Genomic DNA, 16,225 nt, shown 5'->3' with positions numbered 1-16,225 from the left:
CTGAAAGGGAATCAAAGTCACCTGTAATCCCCAAAATGAAAGATAACCATAACTCTAAGTGTGCAGAGAAAGTTTAATATATTAAACTCTGAACAAAGTTACCAACTGCTTTGAGAGATTCGCGAATATGCCTTCCACGTAATACCATAAGGGCGTGTAACAAACGTTTCAACGTCGCAACGGGCATAAAGTATTTTCCTCACTCATAGGGAAAGCGAGGCCTCCATCTCTGCGCAAGCGCACAAGGGCTCCAGCGTCTCCCGGCCCGCCCCGCCCACCCCGACCAGCTGGGTAGAGTCACGTGAGCGAGCCCTGGCCTTAAAGGAGACGCCAGGACTGGTCATGTGACCCAGCCTCGCTACTCGCAGGGATGGAGCCGGAAGAGGGGGTTCCCTTGTGGCGGCTGCAGAAGCTTCCTGCCGAGCTGGGCCTGCAGGTGAGGAGGGCGCCAGGGGCGGCTGCGCGGGGCTGGGCTCCGGGAAGGCCTGGCGTGCGGGGCGGGTCCCACCTGGACGCGTTTGCGGGGCTCGTGCCGGCTTCCCAGGTGAAGGAGGAGGAAGGGGAGTGATTTCGGGTGGCCCGCCCCTTGCGTCTCCTGGAGAGTTGAGGAGGCCGAGGCTTAGGGTCGCCACTTCTGCGACCCGGCCTCCAGTGGCCTCTCCGGGCGCTTTGCACGCAGACGCCCGCCGGGCCGCGCCCGCACCTGAGTGGGGACTGCCTGTTCTCTCCCGCAAGCGGCCGGGACCAAGTGACCCGGGCCGGGGGGTGGAGTCGCCACGTAGTCTTTGAAAACTTACAATCTGGACGGGTTGGTTTGCAACCTCTCGTTCCCTATTGAACACACATTAAAGTTTCGGCTCTTTTGCACTGTATACAAGGCCCTTTGTGATTTGGCCTCCACCACCTCTCCAGCTTTGTATGCTGTCATCTCCCATATTGCACCATGTGGTTTTACACTTTTATCTGCATATGCAGCTGCTTGTGACTAGAAATACCCTTCTCCTGTTTGGCCAACTACTCATCCTTTTAAGACATACTTTCCCCTCCTTCCTCTGTGCTGTTTTGTACCTTCTGTAAACTTGAATTACAACCCTTATCATCCTAAATTACATTTATTTATTGATATATTAGTTTTCTCTAATGGACTGAGGCTCTGATATGTAGGACCTTATCTTATTTATCCTCAGTTTCCTTATTTGTAAAATGGGGATAATAGTAAGGCTTACTTCACAGGGTTACAGTGAAGATCAGCACAGTGTTTGGTACGTAATTCGGGCTTTATAAATGGTAGCTGTTATAGTTATTTTTCTTTGTATTTACATTAACTTGTTTAATAACTGGAATGAAGTGCTCATTAACATATTTGTGAATTAATTTAAAAAATATATTCCAAAAGGATAGCACTCTTATTTTTCAGTTTGTGTTCTGAGTTTTGTTTTAGCATGGGGGACAGTTTGGGATAAGGTAAAATATAGGTAGAGAATTTTGAATGAATTTCAAGTTGAAAATGTTGGTTAATTTATGATAAATAAAATTTCTGTTCACACAGTGCTTTAGCCAACATTTGGAAGTAGGGTCACCAGTTGCTCATCTCTGTTCCGATATGTGTGGTGTTTATAGAGGAGTTACTGCTTAAAATGGACTGGAATATGATCCAGGAGAAAAGAGTTGGAAGCCTTGCTGCTTAAATGCATTTCCAAGTTGTTTGGGTTCAAGTATGCTTCTTACAAGACACAAATATCCCTTGAGAAGGATAACCATATTTATCATTTACCTAGAATAGTGCTGGTATAGTAGGTACTCAGTTAATATATGTTAAAGGCATGGAACGTAGTACCGTAGTAGTAGTAGTAATAGTGATGATGATGATAATAATAAGATGATGAAGGATAAGAATGGCAAGCAGTGTTTAATGCCAGGAGTGTGCCAAGTGATCTGCATGTATTCTTCAATCCATACAACATTATAGGGATAGATGATATCCTCGTTTTACACATGAGGAAACAGGCACAGAATGTTTAAATAACTTGGCAAAACTAGTATGTAGTGGAAATAGGATTCAGACTAGACAGTTTTGTTCCAAAATCCAGTCTTAATTACTTTGTTTAGTTATATATGTGTTAGGGTTTCCATTGCTGGCATTAAGGTAGGGTAGAGAGAAAGGAATGTAAAAAAGAAAGAAAGGCACCGAGGGCTTTTTTTAGACCAAAAGAAATAAGTGTGGGTGTTGTGGAAAACGGAGAGAAGAGGTGTGTAGATCTACAGTTAAAAGACTTTGATCTAAGAGTCATACCTTGTTTTTTCGTTATTGGTATAAATCCGATGTCTAAGGAATCCCAAGGAGAAACTTGTACACTCACCATCTTCCTTTCAGGAACGTTGGAGAAACAACAGTGTATCTATAAAATTATTTTAGCTTCTGAAGGTGGACAATTACAGAAAGTCTGTTTGTGTGTGTGTGTGTGTGTGTGTGTGTGTGTGTGTGTGTGAAGCTCTAACTTTTTTTTTTTTTTTTGGCGGTACACGGGGCTCTCACTGTTGTGGCCTCTCCTGTTGCGGAGCACAGGCTCCGGACACTCAGGCTCAGCGGCCATGGCTCACGGGCCCAGCCGCTCCGCGGCATGTGGGATCTTCCCGGACCGGGGCACGAACCCGTGTCCCCTGCATCGGCAGGCGGACTCCCAACCACTGCGCCACCAGGGAAGCCCTCTAACTTTTAATTAATAAAATAATGTTAAGGATAGTTGCTTTTCAACCTCAGGTGCTCCTGAAGGTAACATGAACTTCTCCCAACACCATTTATGTGCTACGAGGAAGATAAATCTGTTTTATAATTTTACTTATAATTACATTTATTTCTCTTTTTTCTTCTCTCTAGCTTCTTCATAAAATAATTGATGGCATTTGTGGCCGAACTTATCCTCTCTACCAGGATTATCACAGTGTTTGGGATTCAACAGAATGGATGCATGTTCTAGAAGACATTACCAACTTTTTCAAAGCTGTAGTTGGTAAAAATTTATCTGATGAAGAGGTAACTTCATTCCAAATTTATATACCTTACGATAAATAATAAATAATTTGTATTCAGTTTTTTTTATTAAGTTGGTCTTCAGGGCACTATATAAAACAAGGGCCATCATTATTAAGTGTATAATAGATAACAATAAAAACCTCATAATTTTAAGTGGAAAATCTGCAAGTTCTGGATTTTTGTAGTTTTGTTTTTGGTTGTTTGTATATTTTAAAATTGTGAAACATTTAAGTCATATAGAAGAAAACGGAAAGTTATATAACTGACACCTATATTCCCATTACCACAATTAAACAGTTGTTAAAATTTTATTTTATGTATTTCAGGTTTGTGTGTGTTTTAGAAACAAGGCATTACAGATACACATAAATATCACCCTCCCACTAGAGATTACCACTTGTGAAGTTGTGTGCGTGTTTTGTATTCTATATTGTGTGAATATTTGCATCTTTAAGCAATATATACAATTATTTGAGCTGTTTAAATGTGTAACTTGTCAATGGTAATGTTTATTTGTAATTTTCCTGCCACGCTGCGTTTTAGATTTACCACTGTTCATAAATGTAGATCTGGTTTATGTATTTTAACCCCTTGTAGTATTTGATGATAGGAATTAGTAGGGCTTATTTTTCTATCCCCCTACTGATGAATAGTTGGGTCATTGCCTCTTTCATTATTATGAATAGTGCGGACTCTCAACCACTCTCAACCACTGCGCCACCAGGGAAGCCCGAAGGTCAGAGTTTTAACATGAATTTTTAGGGGACATTAAGTGCATAGCATGGGATTGCACTGAATCTCTAGACTGTTTTGGAGAGAATTGACATCTTAACAGTACTGAGCCTTCTGATCTATGAATATGGTATAACCTTCCATTCATTTAGATTAACTTCAGTTTTGCTCTAATATTTTGTAGTTTTCAGTGTAGAGGTCTTGCAAATATTTTGTTGGATTTATTTCTAAGTAACTGATGTTTCTGATGTTCTTTAATTTTGCTCTTCAATTGCATATTGCTAGTATGTGCAAACAGTGTTGATTTTTATATACTTTGTGTCCAACAGTCTTTCTAAATTTATATATAATGGTTTATAAATTTTTTTGGATTTTTTTTGTATGCAATCATTTTCTTTTTCAATTTTAATACCTTTTATTTCTTTTTTTCCCCTCTTATTGCACTGGCTTATACTTTCAGGACAGTTTTGGGGAAAAAAGAAAAGCAGTGCCTTGTTCCTGACCTTACAGAGAATGTATGTGTTCACTATTTCACAATTTAGTGTGTCAGCTGTATGATTTTATGGGTATCCGTGATTAAAGAAGCTTCCTACAGTTCTTACTTTGCTGAGAATTTTTATCATTAATAGGTATTGAATTTTATCAAATGCTTTTTTCCTGAATTTATTATTTTCACCTTTATTTTGTTAATGTGATGCCTTGCATTGATTTTTGAATGTTAAGCTAACCTTACGTTGCCAAAATAAACTCAACTTGGTCATGATGTATTATCTTTTTTAATGTATCTTTTGGTTTGATTTGCCAATATTTTGTTTAGGATTTTTTCATCTATATTTGAGTGATATTGGCCCATAATTTTTTTTTCCTATAATTTTTTTTTCAGAATATAAAGTTTTATTCTGGTCTCATGGAATGAATTAGGAAGTTGTTTGTTTTGTTTTTTTCTCCTTTTTCTCTGAAAGTTTGTGCAAGATTTATTTCTTTTGTCACTTAGTACTGTGTTACCATGTTGCTTAATTTTCAGATGTTGGAATTTTTTTTCAGTTATGATTTAATTACACAGTGGCTCAAAAATATAAATAGTATGGTTCCAATCCTTTGAAATCTTGTGATTTGCGACATGGCTCAGCGTATGTTTCATTTTGGGGGATGTCCCATATACACTTGAAGATAATATGTATTCTGCAATCGTAGGGTGTAGTGTTCTATGTGTAGTTAGGTTAAGCAGAAAATGTTTTTCAATGCTATATTTTCACTGATTTTTTTTGTCTCTTTCTATTAGTTACTGAGAGGTCTGTTAACATCTCTAATTATGAAAGTTGATTTACCCATTTCTCTATTGCTACCAAGTTTTGGTGCTTTATATATTTTGAAGTGGTGTTATTACGTGCACACACATTTATGATTGTTATGTATTTCTGTTGAGCAACCCTTTTGCTATCCTGCTCTATTTCTTAAAGTCTGTTTTCTGATACATTAATATAGGTATACCAGCTTTAGTGGTTTCCAAGTGTATTCACTCTTATTCTGCTTCACTGGTCAGCCCTTTTTACTTTCTGTTTTGCAAAAATTTGTTAAAACCTCTTGTTTATTGGTTATGCATCCTCATCTTATTGTTTCATGGTTATAGAAGTTTTTTTTTTCATTTATTGATACTACTATTTTAAAGGGTATGTGAGAGTGTGACTGTTGTTTACATTTTAAACAGAAAGGCCCTAAAGATGCTCAGCATCACTAATTATGAGAGAAATGCAAATCAAAACTACCAGGAGGTATCACCTCACATTGGTCAGAATGGCCATCATCAAAAAGTCTACAAACAATAAATGCTGGAGAGGGTGTGGAGAAAAGGGAACCCTCATACACTGTTGGTAGGAATGTAAATTGATACAGCTGCTATGGAAAACAGTATGGAGGTTCCTTAAAAAAACTAAAAATAGAACTACCATATGACCAAACAATCCCACTACTGGGCATATACCCAGAGAAAACCATAATTCAAAAAAACACATGCACCCCAGTGTTCATAGCAGAACTATTTACAATAGCCAGGACATGGAAGCAACCTAAATGTCCATCAAAAGAGGAATGGGTAAAGAAGATGTGGTACATGTATACAGTGGAATATTACTCAGCCATAAAAAGGAGTGAAATTAGGTCATCTGTAGAGACATGGATGAACCTAGAGAGTGTCATACAGAGTGAAGTAAGTCAGAAAGAGAAAAGCGAATATCGTATAATAACGCATATATGTGGAATCTAGAAAAGTGGTATAGGTGGTCTTATTTGCAAAGCAGAAATAGAGACAGAGACATAGAAAACAATGTGTGGATACCAAGGGGGGAAGGGGTGGGGTGGGGTGGGAGGAATTAGGAGACTGGGATTGACACGTATACATTATCAATACTATGTATAAAATAGACAAATGATGGGAACATACTGTATAGCACAGGGGATTCTGCCTAATGCACTGGGGTAACCTAAATGGGAGGGAAGTCCAAAAGGGACGGGATATCTCTATGTGTATGGCTGATTCATTTTGTTGTGCACTGGAGGCTAGCACAACATTGTAAAGCAGCCATACTCCAATAAAAATTAAAAGAATAAACAGAAAGGCCCTTTCACTGATTTTCTAACCATCTATTTTTATTTTCATAGATATCTCAGCAGTTGGATCAGTTGAATTCATCTCATCAAGAAGCTATCATGAAATGCTTAAAAAGTAGGAAAGATGAAATCAAGCAGGCTCTGTTGGAAGAAATAGTTGATATTTCCTCTTCACAGCTACAGGATTTTGATTGGCAGTTAAAGGTGAGAATATATTTATTTATGAGTATTTATGCTTTTTATTTCATTTTTTGAATAGATTTATTTTTTGTAATATATATCTAAAATTTCTGTATTTTTGAGAATACATTTTCCTAAAAATGTATCAAAGATAATTAAAATTACATCTTTTGTGTTAACTTGGGCATCAGTAAGTGCACTGCAGACATCTAAACCATGTATAATAAATTACAAGTATAATAAATTTAATTAAGTAAAGCTTTAAGTCATTAAAGGACTAAAAGTCATGTAGATGAAGGAATAGATATGTACTCTGTGGCTCTGGCGGATAGGACAAAGGCTAAAGTATATGATTTGTAATAAGATAGGTTTCAATTCAACCTAAGAAATAATAATTTAACCACTATACGTATCTGAAAATTATTATTTTTTTTTTTGCGGTACGCGGGCCTCTCACTGTTGTGGCCTCTCCCGTTGCGGAGCACAGGCTCCGGACACGCAGGCTCAGTGGCCATGGCTCACGGGCCCAGCCGCTCTGCGGCATGTGGGATCTTCCTGGACCGGGGCACGAACCTGCGTCCCCTGCATCGGCAGGTGGACTCTCAACACTGCGCCACCAGGGAAGCCCTGAAAATTACTTTAACCTCTTTTTGAGTTAGCACACTCCTTCTCATAGCTGGTATTCAAACATAGGCTGGGAAACCACTTGTTGGAAGTATTGAGGAAAATTATTGATGAGGCGGACAACCTGAAGGTGATGCTTTCTCAGATATTATGGGTCCTGTGTTTTGGAGAGAGGATGGAGGAGCTACGTGAAGGTTTGTTTGGTCCTGTAGTGTATGCACCACAAGGGAGATCCTTTGAGGTTGGTTGTCAGGGAGGGAGTCCTTTACTATTGCCCAAGTAAACTCTCGCAAGTGGTAGCACTCCAAAATTCAGTTATTGTGGGGTTACTGGCTCAGATTCCAGGAAAACTGAGTTTCTCTTTGCCATCTGCCAGTGAAGCTATGATGATTGTTTCAAAAAGCTTTAGTATCGTCAACAGGTGGTTCTTCCATTTCCTCTAGACAGAAAGTAGAAGAGGTAAAAGTGTCCTATGTTTTTGTTGAGTGGCTCTGATCAAAGATGGTATCTTGATAACATTTTTCAATAGTTTAATAGAGAGTTATCTGCTCATTATTTAAGCATCTTAATTTCTGAGACTTAACGGTGTTTTTAGTTTTATCTTTGTACACGGACTTTCATCCTGTTGTTATCATTACACTTCTTTAAAATTCTGTTTCTTGATGCATTGAACCCATTCAGTACTTCCCAGCCATAACGCTGCTCTAGATTTCTACTCCTACCATAAAATCCTGACTGCTTGTCTTTTTCCCCTAAACTACTTTCTCTCTTTTCTTTTTCTATTCTTCAGATATATGCTGGTTTGGCATGGGTTTAATTTCTTTTATTCCTTTCACATTTCCCTGTACTTCATAGCAAACAGGAGTACTCTTTTTTCTAACGTGTTGTTTGTAAGCTCTGATGCATATGTAATATATTCCTTTTTAATACTACTTACTAATTAGTATTTTTCTCATTTTAAACAGCTTGCACTTTCTAGTGACAAGATTGCTACACTACAAATGCCACTTTTAAACCTTCATCTAGATGTGAAAGAAAACGGTGAAGTCAAGCCGTATTCTGTTGAAATGAGTAAAGAAGAGCTGCAGAATCTAATAAATTCCTTGGAAGCAGCTAATAAGGTATGTGTTTTAATTTTTTTGTATGGTTCAAAATATTTAATTTCTGATTGATACCATTAGAACAATATAAGAAAAACTAATCATTTATGTTTAATATTTCTTTTGTTCCTGATATTTTATGTCAAGCACAGAAGATACTTTGATATGTTCTTCTCTAGTTTTAGATATTACATTAATTATAAATTTAATTTACATTAATAGAACATAATTTATCAAGTGGTTATTTTTTTAAAGAATAACAGCTAAATTTGTTTTGCTCCAGTGCTCATTAATGGTAAAAAAATTTTTCTGAAGACATTTAATGATTAATAATTAATGATCTTGAAGAAAAGATTGTCTTATTTACTGGACAAATGGCAGAAAATCACCTTAAGTACCAGAGACAAAGTATGGTTTGTAGTTATTATGACAGAAATCAGCTTGAGACAAAATAGAGCTAATGAAGGACCAAAAGCTTTACATTTACAAAGGACTGGCTAAGTAACAGTAACAATTCCGAGTGTTTAACTAATGTGAAAAGTAATATTTAGACAGTAGAAACTGCTGCCGTGAGGAAGACATAATTCCCTACGTTGCGTATGTTCCTTTCCTTGTTGCCGAGCGTCGTCTCTAGTGATCGTGTCTCAAGGATTAAAGTCAGTTATTCTTACCAACCTCTCTTGCCACTAACCCATCTTGGCTCGATCTTTTTGAAAGTCTGGTATACTTCATCTTCCCTCCATACTCTGCAGTCACTTGGCCATCGTGGTGCCTTGATGACTGGTCCACATGCCCAGTAACAAACTAGTAGCCTGGCTTGCCTTTGGATGAGGCTACAAGTCTGGAGACGTGTGTGGCAGAGCCTGGTGTAAATGTTAGATGAGTCTGAAGCATGGATCCTGGCAGACCTGTGCCTTCTGTGCATTGTACTTGTTAGTTCTCCAGCCCCTTCTTCAGAGATTTCAAAGCATCTCATTCAGCAGATACTGGCATCATTCTGGGATAACCTGATTCCCACCCTTCCCTCCCTTGTGTTTTAAGGTGGTCCTGCAGTTGAAATAACTGGAAGTGATGAATACCAATATTATCGGATTCCACTGCTACAACTGATACGGCAGAGTGAATACCATGTGTTAGGAAACCTGTGATATACTCTTATGGCCTGCTGAGAAAGCAGCAGTGTTGAGATTACAAAGACAACAATTTATCAACTTCCCTAAAGAACAGGAAATTATATGGTTGACAAGAAATGCATAAAAACATGAAAGATGAAAAGGCTATAATAGCAGTTTATATTTTCATAATGACTGTTTTGCTTCATTTATTACATATTTGAGAAATCTTTACAGATATACAGTTTTATTGAAAGCTAAAAGTAGGCTCTAAAGTAATGGAAACTTACAAGCACAAATATACTTGAATATTGCTTAAAGAACTATGTGAATAGCAAGGATGTTTATTATGGTTATATATGGTTAATTTGTGATATTTTAAAAAAATAACTTTTAAAGAATGTATAAGCTACATCTGTAACTCAGGAGATCCCATGTTTTTCTCGTATTTCAAAGGAAAGTTTATAAAATGTAAAATTTCTTAGAGAAGTGCTCCAGACATGAAAAAACACTAAATCTGTGTGAACAATTTTGAGTTTTGAATAATAGAAACTAAAATCTCATATTAGAACATAGATAAAAATGAAAATAACACTGTAACTTCTGTATTTCTGTGTCTGATCAGGAGAGTATGCTCTGATAAAAAGAATACATGTCATTGTATAGAGTATACACTACTATCAAGATGTCAGCTAAGACTGTATATAGACCACATTTGTTGTAAACTCTTAATTTGTTACAAACTCTTAATGAAGTTTTGGATGTTAACAACTTCATTGGAAAACAGACCATTTTTAATTTCAGTTAACTTTAAAAACAAGTATTTTGAGCAAATAAAAAATATTTTATTTTTATATATTGCTTTATTTCAGATGACTCTCTACATAACTCAATAACACATCATTGGTACCTGATTTTTGCAAGATTTATAATTCATTAGAGCATCAGATTATTATTCGAGGTGTCCAGAGCATTCCCTCTTATTCTCATCATACAGATGAGGGTAGGCTTAGTGAGATTAACAAAAGTGAGTGCAGTTCGGACGGTGCTACTCAAAACGTGTCTGTAGGCTAATGCCACTCTATGAACTGTTTGTTACAGCTTGGTGATTAGATGTGGAGCTTGTGCCACAATGTTCATCAATATACTTCTTTCTTCACTGAGAAATTTTGGCCAGGGGAAAAAAAAATCAGCTGAACTAACCAGCGTGCTTTGGGAGGTAGTTGTTTTACCTTCTTGTGCAAATTCCTTATGTCGTTGTGGACCAGTAACAGTTTGTAGGCGAGCACTTGCAATAATACTGATATAGGGTCCTTCAGAATTTCAACCCTCCACAAAGTCCTTCCTTTGAGAAGGGAAAAACCTTTGCTTAGTCCTTCTCTCACTACGTTATTCATTACCATATGTAAATGCTTTATTGAAATCTGACTGATATAGACTGCACATATTTAAAGTGGGCAGTCTGATCAGTTTTGACGTCTGCACACCCATGAAAGCGTCACCTCAAGGTGGTGAACAACCAGTCACTCCTGAAAGTGTCGTCCTACTCCTTTGTAATCCTTACTCCTGCGCCCTTTACCCCCAGACGACCACTGAGCTGCGTCCTGCCATTATAGATGAGTTCCCGTTTTCCAGAGTTTAATATAAATGGAATCATACAGTATGTTCTTTTTTTGTGTGATCTGGCTTCTTTCAGTATTATTTTAAGTTCATCCATGATACTGCATATATCAGTGGTTCATTCCTTTTTATTGTTGAGAAGTATTCTGTTGTAGAATTCCACCATCATTTGTTTATCTGTTCACCTGTTAATGGATGTTTTGGTGGTTAACAGTTTTTGGCTGTTACAATACACAGAATGCTATGAACATTCTTGTATGTGTCTTTGTATGGACATATGCTTTCTTTTGGAAATAAATACTTAGGAGTGAAATGGCTGGATCATGTGGTAGGTGTATGTTTATCTTTTCACTGCCAAACTGTATTCCTAAGTGATTTTTACATTTTACATTCCATACCACAGTCTATGAGAGTTCCACCTCCACCACCTCGCTAACACTTGGTATGGTCAGTCTTTCTAATTTCAGCTGTTCTTAGGTGTGTTGTGGTGTCTCATTGTTGTTTTAATAATATTCATTTCCCTAATGATGTTGAGTATCTTTTCATGTGCTTATTTGCTGTCTGTATATCTTCTTTGGTGAAGTGTCCAGATCAGTTTCCCATTTTTAAATTGGATCGTTTTCTTCCGAGTTTTGGGAATTCTTTATATAGCCTGGATACAAGTCTTTATCACATATATGCCTTGAAGGTATTTAAATATTCTCTCCTAATTTGTGGCTTATCTTTTTTTTCTTTTTCTTTTTTTTTGTAAATAGCTTATTTTTTTAGAACAGTTTTGGATGTACAGAAAAATGAAGCAGATAGTACAAAGAGATCTCATATACCCCACATCCAGTTTCCACTGTTACTAACATATTAGTATGGTCCATTTGTTATAATTGATGAACTAATATCAATACATTATTATTAACTAAATTCCATAGTTTATTTAGATTTCCTAAGTTTTTACCTAATGTCCTTTTTCTCTTCCAGGATTCCATTTCATATTTATCATGTCTCCTTAGGCTTCTCTTGCTGTGATAATTTCCCATACTTGTTTTTGATGACCTTGATAGTTTGAGGAATATGGGTGAGATATTTTGTAGGATGCCCCTCTATTGGAATTTAATAATTTTCTCCTGTGTACACTGGGCTTGTGGGTTTGGGGCAGGAAGATCACAGAGGTAAAGTGCCATTTACATCACATCATCTCAAGGGTACAGACTCTTAACAGTATTTATGAATTGACATTGACCTTGATCACCCAGCGGAGGTAGTGTTTGTCAAGTTTCTTCACTGTAAAGTTATTCTTTATTTCTCCTTCTTCCATACTGTCCTCTTTGGAAGGAAGCCACTATGTACAACCCAGACTTAAGGAATTAGGCTCCCCCTCCTTGAGGTCCGAATAGTTACATAAATGCTTTGGAATTCTTCCACATAGATTTGTCTCTTTATTAATTAATTTAATCATTTATATAGTATGGACTCATGGATATTTATTTTATACTTTGGGTTATAATCCAGTATTACTTATTTTATTACTTAAATTGTTTCAGCTTTGGCCATTTGGAGCTCTTCACTTGGCTCCTTTGTCCTTTGACATACCCTTGAGGTGGATTTTATTTATTTTATATTCTCTCCTTAACTTCCTGGCAATACTAGATGCTCCACGCTCATCTTGTCAATTTTCTTCCCAGTCCTAGAATCAACCATTTCTCCAAGAAGCCCTGGTTCAGTTTATTGAAGAATGGTATTAGAAACCAAGCTGGGTGTGCTCATTGTTGTTTTTTTGGGCCCTCTCAGCTGACCGAACAAAGAAATCCATGCATGTAAACTAACCTGTGTATATACACATATCTATAAATACTTCTTTATATAATCATCTGTATATTAAGCTGCACATGAGTTCCTCCTGATGTCTCCAACTCTGCTTCATTACACAGGGATCATTCTAGCCTGCTACCCTCCCTTATCTGTGAATTCACATTCCAGCAGTGAGAAACCTGAATGCCCCCATTCACCATTCATTCCAGAATATATATAGCAGTCAAGGTTGTTAATCTGTACCCCTGTGTGGGAGGGGGAAATTTTCTTTTTCTTCCCAGGAAGGATTTATTTCTTTTGCCTTTAGTCTCACAGACTCCACTCATTTCCAAGTTACTTGGGTCAGTACCTCTCCTCCCCACTCCCTTCATGAGGTTGTTTTATACGTTTGTAATAGTGAGATTTTTTGCTGTAATCTGTCTTCCTTGCTGGGATCCCCCAGCTTCTTAGATTTAAATTTGCATACATTAAGGTGTATTCTTTTTGTTGAACAGTTCTGAGTTTTGACAAATGCCTAATGTCATGTTGTTGGGGGAGGTCATCGAGAGGATGTGACCAGCTGTTGACCCGTGAGCTGGACCCTGGCAATAGGAGGCTCCTTGCCCCCTCCCCTGTCCTTGGAATGTGCATTCCACTTGTTTTCTCCACTCCCTCAAGCTGCCCGAAGGATCCTGCCCAGAGGTGATAATGTGGTATTGAGACTCTGGACTATATATGTGACTGAATCCAGTTAAGGCTTCTATGTAAACTTTTAAGACTTGGGTGGGTTGAGGCAGAGACCTACTTGTCTTGGTGGCCGCCCAAGGCAAGTCTTGGACGTTGCCTTTCTTGTTAAAACCACTACCTACTAATCTGGAGTGGTTCACCTCTCAAAGGGCAAGAGATCCTTGCCCTGCATGGGTGGGGGCTGGTTTCTGATTACACTTGGGAAACTCCCGAGGTTGTGAACTAACACATGTACTGACTCCACAGAATAGTTCAACACCCTAAAAATCCCCTATGCTTTACTTAATCATTCCTCTCCATCTTCCTCAGAACCCCAGACAACTAGTGATTTTTCTTAATGTCATTATAGCTTTCCCTTTTCCGGAATGTCATGTAGTTGGGATCATGTAGTGTGTAGTCTTTTCAGACTGGCTTCTTTCACTTATCAGTATGCTTTTCTTCCAGGTCTTTTTGCCTTAATAACTCATTTCTGTTTTCTCTCTGAGAAGTATTTCATTGTGTAGGTGTACCACCGTTTATATTCACTTGTTGAAGGAAATAGGTTCTTTTCATTTTGGGGGCAATTATGAATAAAGCTGTTGTAACCATGCACAGGCAAGTTCTTATGTGGACATAAGTTTTGAAACTAACTGAACAATACCTAGGAATGTGATTGTTGGATCGTTTTGCACAACTGTGTTTTTTTAAAAAATAAATTTGTTTTATTTATTTATTTTTGGCTGTGTTGGGCGTTCGTTGCTTCGCGTGGACTTTCTCTGGTTGTGGAGAGCGGGGGCTGCTCTTTGTTGTGGTGCGCGGGCTTCTCACTGTGGAGGCTTCTTTTGGTGCAGAGCACGAGCTCTAGGTGCATGGGCTTCAGTAGTTGTGGCACGTGGGCTCAGTAGTTGTGGCTCATGGGCTAGAGCACAGGCTCAGTAGTTGTGGCGCATGGGCTTAGCTGCTCCGCGGCATGTGGGATCATCCCGGACCAGGGCTCGAACCTGTGTCCCCTGCATTGGCAGGTGGATTCTCAACCACTGCGCCCCCAGGGAAGCCCCAGTTTTGCACAACTATGTTTAATGTTATAAGAAACTGTCAAACTTTTTCAAAGTGGCTATACCACTTTGCATTTCTTTCTTTTTTTAAAATTGTGGCGAAAAACAGAACATGAAATCTACTCTCTTAAATGTTTGTCTGCAGTACAGTATTGTTAACAGTATTGTTAACATGTATATACATTGTTGTGCAGCATTGAGACTCTATCCATGAACAGCAACTCCCTATTTCTCCCTCCTCCAGTCCCTGGCAATCCCCATTTTGCTTTCTGCTTCAAGAATTTGACTACTTTTGATACTTCATAAGTGGAATCACACAGCCTTTGTCCTTCTATAGCTACCATATTCCATATGCTTACCATAATGTCCTCAGGATTTCCTTCTTTTTTTTTTAAAGGCTGAATAATATTCCATTACATGTATATACCACATTTTTTTAAAATCCATTAATCTGTCAACGGACATTTAAGTTGTTTTTTTCACCTCTTGGTTATTGTGACTAATGTTGCAGTGAGCACAGGAGTGCAAATATCTCTTCGAGAGCCTGTTTCCAATTATTTATGCTAAATACCTTGAAGTGGGATTGCTGAATCACATGGTAGTTCTATTTTTAACTTTTTGAGACATCTCCACACTTTTTTCCATAACCATGACGTCATTTTACATTCCCACCAAAAGTGCACAAGGGTTCCAATTTCTCCATATTCTTGGCTGGTACTAGTGACGACAGAGATACACAAACCCCTACCTTATGCTAGCTTCTTCTTATTTATAATCCCTATAGCAAATCCTAAAAATGCTATGTATATATTTGTTACTTTCTAATTTAAATAAAACTGGATGGCCATTTCTTTCTCCCGTTGTATAACATAGTCTTCTGGAAAGAGTAGCCAAGTGTAGGGTGTCTAAACCCCTGGTAGCTCTGCAGGCCAAGGCTCTGATGATAAAGTGCAGATTCCCAGTTATACTGCTGGATGAATGTTAAAGCCATCTCTAGGCTGGAATTTAGACTCTTATTGAAAAGCTATTCTGCTAATCACCAATTAACGGATAAATGAACTTCACACCTTTTGTCTGTTCATTATTTTATTGTCAACATATTATTTGTGAAGGGAGAGAATGAGTTCAGAGTTTGGAAGTCTTCAAATTAGGAAAGACTGACAAATAGGCCAACTCTACTATTCATATTTACAGTGGAGATTTTTAAAAGAAATATGACATAATGCACCTCACAAATGGATGCTATTAAAGTCCGTTTTAGGCATCATTTTTGAATACAAGGAAACTTCATTTCTTCTTTTTTTATTCCCTAATATGTAAACACTCCATATGTTCAAATGTTTGTAAGGCATGTTATCTTAAAGAATATTAAAAAAAAAAAATCAAAGTGGTACAGAAACAAGCTCCTGGAAGAGTGCTGGCATTTTTCTCCCAATTGTTGGATAATACTGCAAAGAATTTCTTCCAAGTAAAGGGATTTTGTTTTGTATTAAATTTTATAATAAAAGCTCCCAAATGAAAGATTCAGAATTCTAAACATTTTTAAGGATTATAAAAAGATATGCCTGAAATCTTGCATGTTTTTAAACATAGTACAAAGTAAGCTTTTTATATGTAGGCATTTTTAATAAAAAAAGTTTTATTTGTGTTTTA

At 37.6% G+C, this 16,225-nt stretch overlaps 1 protein-coding gene across 6 annotated transcripts in view; it reads left to right on the top strand.

Annotated features, from left to right (window-relative positions):
* The first annotated feature begins 295 nt into the window (after positions 1–295).
* COMMD8 (COMM domain containing 8) overlaps positions 296–16,225 on the top strand; it is a 273,266-nt gene continuing 257,336 nt past the window's right edge. For 5 of the 6 annotated variants that reach the window (XM_070045572.1, XM_060299298.1, XM_060299297.2 and 2 more), the window contains exons 1-4: positions 296–436; positions 2,879–3,034; positions 6,425–6,577; positions 8,143–8,298. In XM_070045572.1, the coding sequence (XP_069901673.1) occupies positions 371–436; positions 2,879–3,034; positions 6,425–6,577; positions 8,143–8,298 (531 nt within the window). In that variant the 5' untranslated portion in view covers positions 296–370. Of the gene's footprint in view, positions 437–2,878; positions 3,035–6,424; positions 6,578–8,142; positions 8,299–9,318; positions 10,244–16,225 lie in introns of those variants that run through there. The other variant, XM_030880457.2, reaches the window with a different exon arrangement.

This window comes from Globicephala melas, chromosome 5, assembly GCF_963455315.2.
Source record: "Globicephala melas chromosome 5, mGloMel1.2, whole genome shotgun sequence".
In the NCBI taxonomy this organism is placed as follows: Eukaryota; Metazoa; Chordata; class Mammalia; order Artiodactyla; family Delphinidae; genus Globicephala; species Globicephala melas.
Note: the sequence above shows the minus strand (reverse complement) of the source record. Positions and strands in the feature narration are given on the sequence as shown.